Source organism: Aphis gossypii, chromosome 1 (genome assembly GCF_020184175.1).
Source record: "Aphis gossypii isolate Hap1 chromosome 1, ASM2018417v2, whole genome shotgun sequence".
Taxonomy (NCBI): Eukaryota; Metazoa; Arthropoda; class Insecta; order Hemiptera; family Aphididae; genus Aphis; species Aphis gossypii.
The window spans coordinates 67748687-67764968 of record NC_065530.1 but is presented as its reverse complement, the minus strand read 5'-3'; the positions used below and the strand labels follow the sequence as shown (position 1 = coordinate 67764968).

The following is a 16282-nucleotide window of genomic DNA, read 5'->3' as shown; positions in this document are numbered from 1 at the left end:
TTCAAAATTTTACTTTAAACATCATACAAATTATTTTTGTGAAAATTAGAACAATACGGTTTGCGCGTATTTAATAAGACGTATAGTCATCTAGTAATTTGGAAGCTATAATAGAAATATTTTACAAAGAAATGGTGCTGTAGTAGATTAGTCAAAAGTGTCATTAAATGAAATGAAACCCTCAAGAAAAAAACATAGTTAGGTAGCTAAAAAAAATATATAAGATTTATGTTATAATATGGGTTGATAATAGAAGCATTTAAAATAGCATATAGGACGTTGTGTATGAGCCAATAGGGGTTTTATTTGGTAATTGTAAGCATAAGAAATAATAACCGAATATCATTTATTGTATATGAAAATTTTAGCTATATGTGAATTGATTTATTTATTTTCATCTTTCTGGTTTAAAAAAGGTGCTCGCACTTGGTCCAATAGTCAAAAAATAAGTCCAGGCTTTTTGATTAATTACCTTAAACTTCCAATTTTTTAACTCTATAAGTCATAAGAATTTTAATTATTAAATCAAATTAAAAATTAAAATACGTAAACTAAAACATCACTTACCATCCCTTAATATTTGATCTTGTCTACTCCAGACATAGGAATTAGACCCTTATTTACTACCACAAGATAGGTTAGGTTAGGCGTACAAGTATGATAGGTATGTGTAACGACTAACGAGTGATAAGTACTTGAAAATTAAATAACTCTTAGCCTATGATTATAAACGTAAATATAACAATAATATTATGTTTTCATCATCGGCACCCCGAGTTCAGGCTCGGCCCGAATGTATTATAGTCATCACGCTCCTCTTCAACTACAACACTTCATAAAAATCCCATGCCACGTTCATAATATTGGCTTAGGTATAAAAAATAGTAATTACATATAATTATGAGCTAATTACGTATACGTGATATAATATTAAATAATTTAATTGCCCAATATTTGTTATAAATTTATAATATTTATTGGTACATATTGTCCTACTTTATCGGAGCATATTATAGGATCAACGATTGTTATATTCCCTATATAAACCCCCAATAGTTGTCGTTACACAACTATTCTTTGATCGATTCAATACCTATAAGCTGTATAGTTATTATTTGATTCGGATAATTTAATATATAGGTATTAATATATTATTATTCCAACTGAATTCACGGTTAGAATTAAATAATACTGCATTTATTCAAATACGTTGCATAATACTAAGTGTTAACATATTATTGTATAGTACCTACCTATTAATATATTATACAACAAAAATTATGGTTCAATTCAACGATGTCCCGGTAGTGAAACAGAATGGATATATTGAAGTTTATACTGCATTCCACAATGACATTTCTCCTGTAAAAGTTGATCTTGTCTTTGGAAGTAAGTAATAAAACATATTATAATAAATTTTACAAACCAACCACTAATTAATTTATCTGCGTATTACAATAATATTCAATCTATTTAAAACATTTAATTTTTAATTAATTTAAAAAATTATAATAATAAACATATTATAAATGTGTATATTTATAAGATTATTATAACATATTATAATATAGTCAATACTTAAAAACTATATTAAGCGTTCATTGTATATTTTAAGAAGCACAGAATGAAACGATTTTTAAATAAAATTTTTCAATTTATTCTCCTAAGAAAGTAAATTTTTTGAGAATAGTGTTACGCTATTCTTGTAAATAAGGTTTTGTCATTGTCATATTTAAAATGCTATGATGGACATGGTGGTTATTATTATTCAAATACAATTACGTACTTACATATAATTCTTTTATATTGTACAATAGTGTTTAAACTAAGTGTTCTATAAGTAAGTGCAGACAGTATATTTAAATTTATATAATTATAAAATTAACTTAAACAAAGTTTTTAAATTTCTAATTGATATCTGCCTTTTAGTTATTAATCATTATTCATTTTACAACTTTATAGGCTAAAAAATTGTCGTTAACTATATTTATATTCCAATATTTTATTTTACAATTTTAGTTTTATAATAGTAACCTAACTTAACCTAACTAAGCTGGAAAAAAATATGACAGTGGCATCAAACTTTTTTATTAACCAATTACCTAATTTATTATTAATTTTTTTTTTTAATAATAGCATATTTTAAAAATTAAAGGAAATAGTGGACAGATCACTGTTACCTACGAGCTTTTTTTAAAAAAACCAATTAATAATCATAATATTATTATAATATTATTGTAATATTTATTACCTATTGATATAGCTTTCAGAAAGGAAGATGGTGGTCTATATTTATTACCTGTGGTTAAGAAAGCAGAAAACATGGTTGTAAATGATACTTCCAATCACGATTACTTATCACCTATAGGAATTGAAGGTTTTACAAAATCAGCAAGCAAGTTATTGTTGGGTGATATTGAAAAGCAATGGAAAGACGGAACGGTAAAGACGTAGACTGTTGTTATTTATTATTATAAGAACATTATTGTATAACATATCCGTCAATACGATATATAAATTGTACAACTATACATATATTATTTAAAATTATATGAAGCAAATAATCAAACAATATAAAATTTCAATATTTATATTCATCAACTCACAAGTGCCTTATTTAAAATTTTACATTTTATGTAGATATTTGGTGTTCAATCTATTGGCGGAGCTGGAGCATTAAAAATTGGTGCTGAATTCCTATCACGACATATGAATTGCACAACTGCTTATTATCCTGATCCATCATATGGTTGGTATATTTTAACATTTGAAGATATTTTAATTATGACTTTATGAGCTATATATACGATATAGTATATAGTCGTCTATGTATGGTAGCTTTAAATAATAAAAAAATGCTTAGTTTTTTTATAATTAATTCTATTAAACTGTTTCTGATTACATTATTAGGTTTAAATAAAACTACACATGAGCCATTAGTCATTACTACATATTATATAGTCTATATAAATGAATAAAAATAACTAATAATTGGTTAAATAGTTATATTTTAATAAATTTATGTTAGATTTTGTTATTTATATTTATTGTCTTAATATGTAGTTAAATTGTCTATTCATATAGGTAAGGTTAGATTAGGTTAGGTTAGATTTATCTTTAAGAGGAGTATATTGTCCCACATGTTAATTTTCCGTTTAGCTAATGTAAGTAAAATTGCTCCTCAGATTCAATGAACACTTTATTTGAAAACTTTGTACAGGTACATATTTTGCGAATAATTTACGAAATAGTACATTATTTTATATGTTTAAAACAATCAATTATATTTTGTTATTTTTAATATTATAATAAATAAGTGCTATCATAAAATTTAATTGTAAGAATATTTATATCATTTTAAAATGTTCATAACTTGTTTTAAAATTAAAATTGGTATCCAAAAAGTCTATCAAAGCCCAAATATAATATTCTTACAATTTAAATTCAATTTTTATGATAGATTCATTCATTATTAGTATTAACAAAAGTAAACATTTTGTACGTATAAAATTTTAAATTTTAAAACTAATTTAACTCAAACATAATACATCCACTAACCAAAATAGTAATTTATGATTTACATACATACAAATGTTCCTTTTAATTATTAATTATTTTATACATTGAATCCACTACAGTTATTCCTAAGCAAAAAATTGGAATTTAATCAAAGCCCCCGCCCATTTTGCTGATACCTTATATTATAAGGCTTATAAGAATATACGATTTTGTTGGGTGTTTTACTCGTTAATTACACAAAAGCGTTTAGCTGGCGAATTCGTAATAAAAATAAATAATATATTTGTATCAATTAGGTAGATGCTTATTATAAAACTGTTCAAAAAAAAAGTAAATGAACGTACAACATAGATGGGTACACATATACTTACTTAATAGATATAAATATTAAATCTTTTTATTAAAAATAATTTACCTACCATATATTTAGTATAGGTTATTAGGTTAATATACCTAATTATTATTTATTAGGTATACCTATTTTATTTTATTTTATTGCATTTAATATTAAATATTAAACACGCAAAATTATCATTGCCCTATGCAAAATATACCAGATGTTTTAGATAATTACTGGCAACTTTCTTGTTTCATATCCATTAATTTTTTTCTCAGAAATACATGGAACCGTATTCTCGTTTTGTGGATTTCAAAACACGATTCAATATCGTTATCTGAGTAGGGAAAATAAATCAATTGATTTTAAAGGACTTTGTGAGGATATATCTAATGCTCCGTTTCATTCAGTCGTATTATTGCATGCATGTGGTCATAATCCAACTGGTTTAGACCTGACTAAAGAACAATGGAGAACCGTTGCTGAAATAATGAAAGTAAGTTAATGAAATTATTTATATCCATCTATTCTAATTTATAGTATTTTAATATAATCATTATACATTATAATTTACTTAATATTTTAAATTCTTTAGGAACGTAAATTAATACCATTTTTCGACATGGCGTATCAAGGAATGGCGTCTGGAGATATTGAAGAAGACGCCTGGGCTATTCGTTATTTTTATAGTGAAGGGTTCGAATTTCTCTGCGCACAATCATTTTCCAAGATGTTTACTATGTACAGTAAGATATCGACTATTAATTAAATTGCCACAATTTTAAACATATATAGGCTTGTATAATATGCATCTGCGTGATATTAATAAAAATTTTCTATTAGACGAGCGAGTTGGTAACTTGGTGGTTGTACTCAAATCTGGTTACAACACTCATAGTCTTAAGGTCCACTTCGAAAGAATAATCAGTAGTTCCTACTCCAATCCTCCAAACCATGGTGCTAGAACCGTTTTTAAAATATTATCCAATCCCGAACTTTATGACGAATGGTAAATTATTGTACATCATTCTACACAAATTAGATTATTAATTATTTTAAATATCATTGTTTTAAAAGGTTAAGCAGTTTCAAATCTATGGTTTATCGAATTATAGAAATAAGAAAAGCTTTTCGAAAAGCTCTTGAGGAAGAAAGTGCTCCTGGAAAATGGAATCATATAACAGATCAAAAGGGAATGTTTATATTGTTAGGATTTACAGGTATAAAATAGCTATGCATTATAATTATAATTGAAATAATCTTAAAGTGTATACTAATCGTCTAATCTATGCATTTAATTTCAGATAGTCAAGTGGAATACTTAAGGCATTTTCATCACATTTATATAGTAAATTGTGGCCGTATAAATGTTACTGGACTGAATACTAAGAACATTAGTTATGTCGCTAAAGCAATTAATGACACATTAAGGAAAAATATATAAAATAATACTAGACAAATGGGGTTTTAGGTACAATCGCCTTCCATCAATAACTTTTAGGAAGAATTAATTTCTCATTGTTGGTCATTACTAACAAAAAATTATAATTAATTATATTTTACTTAAGTATCTATATTAAATTATCCATCATATTATAATATTATAATAAAATAAATGATTTTCATTTTGAAATACCTTTGTAATATTGTTTTACATAATATTAAATGATATACAGCTGAACATAATCTTATGATGTGGGTAACTTATGGGTTTCTACATATTATATAGAAGCACAGCGTCCTAATAATTGGTACTTATTGCTTATTTTATAAAGACACATTCTTGAAGCATTAACTATTAAAGTGTACGAAATAATTTTTTTAGTTCAGGTGTCAGGTCATCTAATTTGTAAATTTAAAAACATATAGCTAGATGCTTTAAACATATATCTTAAATAATGTACCTATATGCCATATAAAAATTTTTTTTTTTCAATACTATTTTTACTTCGCGGGGAAAAGTCTCTTTTTAATTTATATTTTATTCATATATATTTACGCATGATGAGCCTTTTTTACAGTTTATATTTAAATTAGATAATAAATGTAAAATTTCAACAGTATTTAAAAAAGAAGAGAACAAATTAATTTATATTCGATCATAAGCGCCAAGTTTTGAAAATATCATGGGGGGGCTCACTACACTTGTACTGAAGTTTTACATTGATAATTTCGTTTTAGAGCTCCACTATAGCAAACTCATGGGGGACTGCAGCTCCCGAGCCCCCTGTACTCGGCGCCACTGTATTCGATATAATAATTTAGGTATAAAATATAACTTGGCCGCAGATCTTATTTTTTATAAATTTTGAATTTATGCCTGTATTTTTATTTTATATATTATCACATCGTCATCGAATAATGTGTGTTGCCGAAAAAAATCAGTCTAACTCGTGCAATTTTTCAATAATATTTTTCCGATTTTGCAGTGAAGTGATAAAATATAATTGCAAAATTCGTATACTCGGAAATGAAGTTGTTAATTTCATGATTTCGACTTCAGCTGTTATAGATTTAACCCATCGGCATCTATACATAATATTAAATAGAACGGGCTGAAGTTTTTTTACCTACTTGTTACTCATTTGTGGTCTTGCGGTTATTATAGTATAAGTACCATACTTTGGTTGTATCTGTAAAACTTCGTAAAACATTGTAGGAGCTATACTTTTGTTTAACAGATACCTACTCACTAATATTTTGATAATTATTTGTTTTATACATATAAACATAAGTTAATACAAATATTAAACGTGGAAAAAAAATTAAAAACATCATAATTTCAATACAAATACTTAAAAATTTATCATTTAGCTATGTATAATTGCATCATCATACTTGTACAATACAGTGTGACAATTGTTTATAGTGTACTCGTAAAGTGTTATACATTGTAGCGGTTTCAGTCGAAAATAATAGGTACCTATTTTATGACTTATGAGTGATATAAAATATTATTATGTTTGATGACAGTGACGATGAGTATTCTGCAGGGGTTGCCACGGTACCTACCTAGAAAATCATGCCTGAGTAGCGGAGTTCGTCTTATAGTAAAGTATACCTATATAAATTAGGTAATCGTACATATAATGATGGTTTTTAACGAAAATACATCACATTATATAGGTAATAATTATACCTAGTCGTAAGAACATGATACGTGTATCGATTATAAGTAGGTACTTGAAAGTTACTTAACCTATTATTATATAAATAGATAATTAAAAAAATGATTCTCGGCACCCCGACTTTCAAGCCCAACCAGGATATAAAACATTAATAACACTTTACACAGATCACATGCCACGTTCACATTTATGGCTTACCAAAAAGAATAAGCCTGTGTGGAAATCGATGAACACTAAGTACGTATACGTGATATAATATTATAAATGAATTGTTAAATCCGTGTAAGAATATTTATGGCCTTACGGGTATACTTGCATTTGCGCACGTAGGATAATCAATTGTGATTCTCCTATATAAACTATCATAATTGTCGTTAAATAAATATTCTTCAATAGGTGCCTGCTAGTAGTTCCAATAGTCATTATTAGATCCGAATAATTTTGTAATATTGCGACTAAATCACGAATTGTTCTGAACGTTTCTGTATGTCAGTGATAAATTATTTTATATTAAACTAAACGGAATTTATTTTAGTCGGTTAAATTTAACTTAACACATAGGTAGTACCTATATAGAATAAATAGTAGGTACCTGTTTAGTGAATATTTAGGAAGTTATAATTTTAGTATTCTATTGCAACAATTATGGTTCAATTCAATAATGTTCCATTAGTGCAGCAGGGTGGATATATAGCAGTAAATACTGCATTTCAAAACGATATATCTCCTCTAAAAATAGATCTCATCTATGGAAGTAAGTAATATAGGTACAACAGTTAACAATATACTATAAACTGATCGTTTTATTCGCTCACCTATGCTCAAAAATATTCATATGTACTTCTCAAAAAACAAATATATTACCTTTTTTTTTTTTTTTAGAGCGTGCCATATGAAAAAAAATATATTTTGTTTATATTATAATTCGATTGTATAATTAATGTATAAACAGGTTAATTTTGGTACATAATAATAATAATATTGCTTTTTTAATTATTTTGATATTTTTTGATATGATTTATATTGTTGAACACTTGATGCCAATTCATTGATATTTGGTTTATAATTTTCGCGTGCCAACAAAATCTTTTCGCGTGCCATCTCGGGCACGCGTGCCATGGATTTGCCATCCCTGATATATAGTTAATACATCATTTAGGTATAGGTTAGGTTAGGTTAGGTACTTATATTAATATTAGATATACATTTTTATAGAAAATATAATGTATTTCTCGCTTAAATAACATTTCAAGGTTTCATGTATATTATATTCAGAATAAAACAGTTTATCAAAAAATAATAGTTTTAAATTTTAAAATAAAGTCCTGAAAAATAAAAAATTAGGTTTTTTGTGTTGTATCAGTTTGTAACTATTCTTGTGCACTGTCGTATCGTAAAATTAATTTTGACTAATAAAACCGTGCTTATGTATAAATATTGCTTATTATACAAAAATCATTAACAGCGGATAATATAGATAATAATAAGTACGACTGTTTAGTCAAGCATTTTAAATCTAATTCTTCTCATTATTGTTAGGCTAATAACATTAGATAGGTACCTATCTATATTAGCAATAATAACAATAATATAATATTTTGTATTTTTGTTTTAGTTTTAGTTTAATATTCATAAATAAGTAGACCACCTAACAACCTAAATAACCTAACCGTTTAATACTCGTAATATTTTTCTCTTAATATTTATTACTTACCTATTGATATAGCTTTCAGATCGGAAGACGGTAGTCCATATTTGTTACCTGTGGTTAAAAAAGCAGAACAAATGATTGTAAATGATATTTCAAGTCACAATTACTTATCACCTACAGGAATTGAAGGTTTTACAAAATCAGCAAGCAAATTATTGTTAGGTGATATTGAAAAACAGTGGAAAGACGGGACGGTAAAGACGTTAACTGTTATTATTTATTATTATAAAATTACATTTATCACCAATACCGTATAATTATTATCCAACTATATTATTTAAATTTATATGAAGCAATTAGCAAACAGTATAAAATTTTAATATTTATTCATCAATTTACAACTTACTAGTGATGTCTAATTTTAAATTTTATGTAGATATTTGGTGTTCAATGTATTGGTGGAACAGGTGCTATAAAAATAGGCGCTGAATTCTTATCGAGGCATATGAATTGCACAACTGTTTATTATCCTGATCCAACGTGGGGTAAGTAATTAAAACTATTGGAAGTATTAATTATAATATTAAATATTGCCTTAATACTATTCATCAAAGAAAATAGCCGAAGTTCGAATCATTTAGGTTACCTATATTTTTAAAGAATATAAAATGTTGTTTAAGATCGTTCAAGTATTTTACTTAGGTATATGTTTATAAAAATATTTAAATCGAAACTTCAAAAGTGAAATTAATTTTATTATATTTAATAACATTAATTTGATTATTTTGATTTTTGAGGTACCTATATTAAGGGCAGTCCCCGTAAAATCACCCATAATATGTACGTCATTATTGGTTCTGTTATTATGTAACATCATGAGCGTCACAGAATTATTAATATTTTGTAAAATGCATAATTTGCATAATCATGCAAAATCAAAGTTGATATATTTTTTTTTTCAGAAATGCACGGAACTGTGTTTTCATTTAGTGGATTTTCAAACAAATTTAAATATCGTTATTTGAATAAGGAAACTAAATTAATAGATTTTGAAGGATTTTGTGAGGATATGTCTAATGCTCCGATTGACTCAGTCGTAATACTGCATGCATGTGGTCATAATCCAACTGGTTTAGACCTGACTAAAGAACAATGGAGAACCGTTTCTGAAATAATGAAAGTAAGCTAATGAAATTTTATCTCTATCTGTTCTAATTTCTAGTATTTTAAAATAATCATAATATATTATGATTGTACCTAATATTTAAAAATTCTCCAGGAACGTAAATTGATACCATTCTTCGACATCGCGTACCAAGGAATGGCGTCTGGAGATATTGAAGAAGACGCTTGGGCTATTCGCCATTTCTACAACGAAGGATTCGAATTTCTCTGCGCTCAATCATTTTCCAAGATGTTTACTATGTACAGTAAGTTACCGACTATTAATTAAATTGCCACAATTTTAAACATATATAGGCTTATATAATATGTATCTGCATCATATTAATAATAATTTTCTATTAGACGAGCGAGTTGGTAATTTGATGGTTGTACTCAAATCTGGTTGTAATATTGATAGTCTTAAGATCCACTTCGAAAAAATCATCAGAAGTCTTTACTCAAGTCCTTCAAATCATGGTGCTAGAACCGTTTTTAAAATATTATCCGATCCCGAACTATACGACGAATGGTAAATTATTGTACACAATTCTATATTAATTAGATTATTAAATATTTTAAACATCATTGTTTGAAAAGGTTAAGCAGTTTCACAGCTATGATTTTTCAAGCTATGGATTTAAGAAAAGCTTTTCGAAAAGCTATTGAGGAAATAGGTACTCCTGGAAAGTGGAACCATATAACAGATCAAAAGGGAATGTTTATACTGTTACACTTGACAAGTATATATGTTGACTATATTTGATAAATTAGTTTATGAAAATTTCCGAGAAAATTTATAATATGAATAGGTAATCTTACAGTGCATACTAATTTAAGTGTTCAATTTCAGAGAGTCAGGTGGAATATATGAGAAATTTTCATCATGTTTACATGGTTGACAGCGGTCGGATAAATGTTACTGGACTGAATTTCAAAAATATTAGTTATGTTGCTAAAGCAATCAATGATACATTAAGGAAAAACATATAAAATTCCACTATGCGTAGTTTTTATTTGCCATTTGCCTACTTCACAGGCTGCTACAATAATCTATACCTGTCATTAAACTTGTTTCGATTGATAAAATGTATAATCACTTTAATATTTTATATAATATTCATGTAAAATATTTATGGTTTATAATTAATACAGTAATCTCATTATAAATTATGTGTACTTTGTTTTTATTTTTATTTTTTTGAACCTTAATATTGCATGGGTATACATTTAACACAAATATTTTAATATAGCTTAGATAATGTATCTATGGTTATAGCCAATGAGCCACAATGCCACATAGAAGTTCTTTTTTCATGGGGAAATAAAAATATAATATAGGTACATTTAGGTACAATTTAAATCATGATTCATAAAATTAAAACAAATTCAAATCCGTAAAAAAAATTATTCAATGACGTTTAACTTACTAACTTCTTATTGTTTTGAAATTTAAGCCTCTTAATTAATCCTATCAATTAATACATAATATAAACACAAATTCATAAACATAAGTATTATTTAAAATATATTTATAAAAGTAAATTTACATAATTTAACATTTCTTTCTAAAATTTTAATTTATAATTTGACTAAAATATAAACATCCCATCTTTAAACATAAATAATGTTTAATTAAAAAATTACCACCATTTACAAAAAAAAAAAAACATTTAATCAAATTATTTTTACAACAAATTAAAAAGTATGTTATTTTAACTTTCTGAATCAATTTGTTGTAATAGGTTATGGATTTATATAATTTTGGAAAAATGCCAGTTTTAATTTTAAATAAGAAAACTAGATATACAAACAAAATAGTCACCGTCAAAATTACTTATAGTTAATATGAAGATTTGCCAAATTGATTTCTTATAATACAATTTTATAACCTTCAATGAATATAATACAATATAATGATGTAACTGTTAAGTTCAAAAAAGTGTATACATTACAATCAATGTAAAATAGTACATATTACTTAGGTATAATATGAATTAATTAAGAAAAAAATTTAAACAAAAGTAATTTATTAATTATTTACATTGTATATGATGAGAAAATTTAAAACATTACTAAGCCATTTAGAAATTTATAGTTCTAGCTTCTGATGGAAGTTGTTCTTTAGGACAATATGGACACTTTAATCTACCTGATCGTTCCAATTTATTAAGTGCATCTTTAGATATTACATGACCACACACTAACATCATAGGTGGATTAGATGTTCCACTTCTTGTTCTTAATATTGGACAAGCAAATACAGAATGATAAGCAAAACCAGTATCAATTTTGATAGGTAATTCATCATTTTCATTCCAAACTCCTCCGACATCTCGACAAATTGCTTGTTTAATATCTAATAAAGCTGGTAATGCTGAGCAACCCACATTCACACACACACTTAACATATCATCATCACTAAGACAAGAATCTTTTATAAACAGGTCAATAACTTCAGAACGCATTTGTGCAACATTAGGTGGATATAATAACATACCCATTGTGGATTGGATTTCCTTTTGCTTGTCAATAAAACGACTGAAGTTTGTGCGAGCATAAACTACTGCTTCATACTGATCACCACGATTAAGAATATCTAAAAACACAATTTGGTGTAATTTAAATTCTAGATCTGATTTTTTGGCATCCAGTTGAACTCTGTTTTGAAATACCCATTCAAAGGCCGGCATAGGATCTTTTTGTCTCAAACTATCAACAATATGATTCAAATTTAAATAACGTTGTTTTTGTTTGTCGTCAACTGTGATACCAGCTTCTTTTAAAAATTCTTCAGCAACTTCCCATTTTGAGTCCCTGTACAAATGCATACAAATTATTTTGTTTAGTATTTCTTTTTCATGATCAGTTTTAAACGCTTTTTTATTACTGGCTTCTGTATAGTCGGAAATAAAATTTTTGTCAATAGTTTTGCCTACTCTTGAAACATCACTATGCCATCTTCTATGTTCATTTGAAATATCCTTAATGGCAAGCTTCATTTGTAAAATTGTTGAAGAAAGTCCACATTTATCTATTTCAGAACTTTGACTTTCAATTTCTCGTTTATACCGTTCTAATGTTGATATAAACCTATGTAATTGAAATTGCCATTTTGGACCATATTTATTATACTTGGCAATTAATTTGTCTATATCAGCCTCAACAGCTTGGCAAGATTCCATCTTTAAGTAGACTGACAATGGTTGGGTGAAGTAGCGCTAAAAGGTTGTAATACTAAAACAATACAATTTCAATCCCATTTGGATTGTCTTTGTTTATATACTTCATGACGGCCATCTTCAGCAACAGCTGGGTAATATCCCATTTTTTCATATTGGTGTCTCATATATACCAAATATCCAAAAGTGAATGATATTGATACAAGTCCTAATGCCATGATCACCTTATTCTGAAAAAAATTATAATTATATTTAACAAAAATTTAACAGTAACATATATTTTTATTCAATTTTTCATGTAATTTCTTATACCCACATATTCTAAATTAAATAGGTAAAAAATCATATAGTATCCATCAAACTTTTAATTATACTAATAAGTTGTAAGGGAAAAATAACAATATATATTTTCTTTTAATATGAAATTAATGTAATGTTATTGAGTTTTATCATTGAAATGTTAGGAATAATTGAATGTGCACAATATCATATTTTAACAGGATTTGGTTGTGAATGATGTCATAAAAAAAAATCATTTGACATGTTAATACAATTTATAAAAAACTCTAATGATAAAAATAAATAATAATTAATATTAATTATTATTACTTAATTATTTCATATCAGTAGTGGGGTTTCGCCAAACCTGAGTAAAACGAATTTTTTATTGAAAATCAAAATATTGATGTATTAAGATATACTATGTCATATTATATTACCGGTTTAGAGTAGAGTTCAAAGTTGATGATCCGAAACACTCTGGAAGTTTTTAGAGATCTAATACCATCTCCTGGTGCGGTTTGCCGATCTTTCATTACTCGGAACGGATTGAACACCACCTCAAGATGGAAACGTACGTATTCACAATAAGGTTGAGAAGTAAAATTGTCCGATAACTGTTGTGAGATTTTTGTTCACAGCTTTTAAACTTACACAGACCGTCGAAATCAAAAAGACAACAGAAACTGTCAGAAACGACGTCGTAGTAAAAACAATTTTTATCAACACCAGCCGCCAAGACAATGGATAATGAGGGCAAGAGGCCAATGAGAAGGCTATGGAGTATGGACTGTGAAACAATAGTAAAAAAAAAATCATTTAAGATAACAGTTTTTTATCAATATCATGGAACAGAAATATTATACTTGTAAAATAAATGCTCTGTGAATTTTGAAGCACATAGCTCATTATTCATTGCTCATAGGTCTCATTGTTTAGTTTTTATTTTTTTAATTGCTCATCAACAAGTAATAAATGAGTGGCTTGATACCAAGGCATTTTAAAAAAAAAGTAAGAACGATCAACGAATTAGATTTATCACTGACAACAAAATTATTTTTTTTAATTATTTAAATTTTTGTTCAAATAATACAGAAAAAAAATTCACATGTTATTTATAAAATTTTGTTTGATTAAATTATTCCGAAATTGTGTTTTGTAATATGTAATTATTATTTTTAAGCCTTAATATAATAATTTTAGAATCAAAAAAAAAAAAAAAATGTGTTAGCTAATGTATTAAAGGCATATAGTATATTTTATCATGAGGTATAACTAAAAAGATGATTTAGTATTTAGTAAAATTTTGATTTTTTTGAAATTTATTTTTCAAATTCTGTATATATTACCCAAAGTTTAAAGTTCAATACATAATTACATGCATATTATTAAAATAATATTATGCAATATATTGTAAATAACCAATAGATAAAAATCTTGTGAATAAAAAAAGCTCAAGATTCTTATAAACAAACTACAATAGCTAAATTTACTTTATTATAAATCAATCAATAAAATGATACATAATATTATAATACCAGATTAAATAATGATGAAATAAATTAAAATACTTTTTATTTATTATTTGTCTAATTCTAAATTCAAAATAATCATGAATATTTTGGGAAAAAATGTGGTCTAGGAGTAAGTACATACATGTCAGATCAAATAGGAAATTGTATCCTAGATTGACCAAGGGTAGGTAACAGATTAAAATTACATATGAGATTAATCTTTTAAATATTCTGTCAATAAAATTATCACAAAATTAAATTCACTATTAAAAAGAAAAAGATTGTAACATTTAAGAATAAATGATGTTAAATACTGATTTTAAAAAACAATGAAAAATAATCTTAAATTAAAATTACTCAACTAAATAATTTTTTTTAAGCATTTACAATATAATAGTTAATCATACATACATTATAACATACTAATTAATCCGATTCTTCATCTGAATTACATTGATGTATTAAGTCTGTATTAGCTGCATTAAGTCTTTCGATAATAACTGTAGCTGGATCAAAAAATCCTCCAGTTTGTTTCTCACAAACAAAACATTTAGTGCTCTTCTTAAAATGAGCTAATGCACACTTTTCACAGAAATAATGTTTACATTTTGTCATCACAGGATTAACATAAGACCCTCGACAAATCAAACATTTAAAAGGCAGGAAATCATCATCATTTTCTTTAATTTCATACTTTGATGGATCATCATCATCTGAATCACATTGTTGTGAAGATTCCATTTCTAATTGCCACCCAAATTTATAGTCTGAACGATCATGTAAGAATTTACAACTGTCACCAAAACCACAAAAACCAGTTTCTTTATAATCTTTACAAATGTCAGGTTGATAATCCCAACGAACAGTAGAACGTAAATTGGCTGGTGCTCTTATGGGTCCTTTGCGTACCATTCCACTAGATGCATTACCTAATGCTGTATCTTTTTTCTCATAATATTGAGTATAATTCGCTAAACCTCTATAAACCTTGTCATCTTCTTTACCTTTAAGTTCTTTATTTACTTGTAAAGAACGTTCATAGATAGCTTGAGCATCTTTGTCAAGTTCAGTGTCAATTTCAATTGTTGCTGTTGCGCCCATATCTTTAGGTCCACTCATGTCGGTGTCCATTTTAGAACGATATGAAACACCTACAGCTTCATTATCACTCTCCGAAGAATCATGTATTAGTTCAGATGCTTTGAGCTTTTTGTTTGATGTACTTTGTATAAATGGATTTGATTTTCTATGACGTTTTTCATTTTGAACGACAGCAGTTTCATCATCACTGTTTTCACTATCAGATGTAGTTCGTCTACGTCGATTTTGAATAACTTTACGTTTTTTAAATTCGATTGACATATTTACCTATTTTTTACCTTTTTTTACGATTAAATATATTTGTATTCCTGACTTATATTACAATTTACATTTCTTCATAAACCATGTTACAAATTCAAACCTAATGAGTGAAAACCGAACGGCACTAGTGAATGATGTTATTTTAGATA

At 26.6% G+C, this 16282-nt stretch overlaps 5 protein-coding genes across 6 annotated transcripts; 2 read left to right on the top strand and 3 right to left on the bottom strand.

Annotated features, from left to right (window-relative positions):
* The first annotated feature begins 1059 nt into the window (after positions 1-1059).
* Positions 1060-5489, top strand: LOC114130486 (aspartate aminotransferase, cytoplasmic-like). The gene is made up of 8 exons (XM_027995468.2): positions 1060-1389; positions 2264-2442; positions 2641-2749; positions 4135-4352; positions 4452-4602; positions 4700-4865; positions 4934-5076; positions 5161-5489. Exons 1-8 carry the CDS (start codon positions 1281-1283, stop codon positions 5298-5300), a joined length of 1215 nt encoding a protein of 404 aa, XP_027851269.1. The 5' UTR covers positions 1060-1280; the 3' UTR covers positions 5301-5489.
* A 1605-nt stretch (positions 5490-7094) lies between these two features.
* LOC114130497 (aspartate aminotransferase, cytoplasmic-like) lies at positions 7095-10969 on the top strand. Of its 2 annotated transcripts, none has more exons than XM_027995484.2 (8): positions 7095-7221; positions 8711-8889; positions 9072-9180; positions 9598-9815; positions 9915-10065; positions 10163-10328; positions 10397-10539; positions 10650-10969. In XM_027995484.2, exons 2-8 carry the CDS (start codon positions 8770-8772, stop codon positions 10787-10789), a joined length of 1047 nt encoding a protein of 348 aa, XP_027851285.2. In that variant the 5' UTR covers positions 7095-7221; positions 8711-8769; the 3' UTR covers positions 10790-10969. The 2 variants fall into 2 exon arrangements, with proteins under 2 accessions (XP_027851285.2, XP_027851284.2); XM_027995483.2 differs by lacking the exon at positions 7095-7221 and adding an exon at positions 7367-7738.
* Positions 10967-12981, bottom strand: LOC114130485 (E3 ubiquitin-protein ligase RMND5A-like). The gene has a single exon (XM_050198871.1). The coding sequence runs from the start codon at positions 12979-12981 to the stop codon at positions 11881-11883; it is 1101 nt and encodes a 366-aa protein (XP_050054828.1). The 3' UTR covers positions 10967-11880.
* Positions 12982-13049: 68 nt separating this feature from the next.
* Positions 13050-13950, bottom strand: LOC114130473 (small integral membrane protein 8). Its single transcript, XM_027995453.2, has 2 exons — positions 13698-13950; positions 13050-13208 (listed from the first exon to the last, which is right to left on the bottom strand). Exons 1-2 carry the CDS (start codon positions 13791-13793, stop codon positions 13050-13052), a joined length of 255 nt encoding a protein of 84 aa, XP_027851254.1. The 5' UTR covers positions 13794-13950.
* LOC114130470 (E3 ubiquitin-protein ligase RNF113A) lies at positions 13924-16273 on the bottom strand. Its single transcript, XM_027995450.2, has 2 exons — positions 15183-16273; positions 13924-14047 (listed from the first exon to the last, which is right to left on the bottom strand). The coding sequence occupies exon 1, from the start codon at positions 16131-16133 to the stop codon at positions 15198-15200; it is 936 nt and encodes a 311-aa protein (XP_027851251.1). The 5' UTR covers positions 16134-16273; the 3' UTR covers positions 13924-14047; positions 15183-15197.
* Positions 16274-16282: the final 9 nt, after the last annotated feature.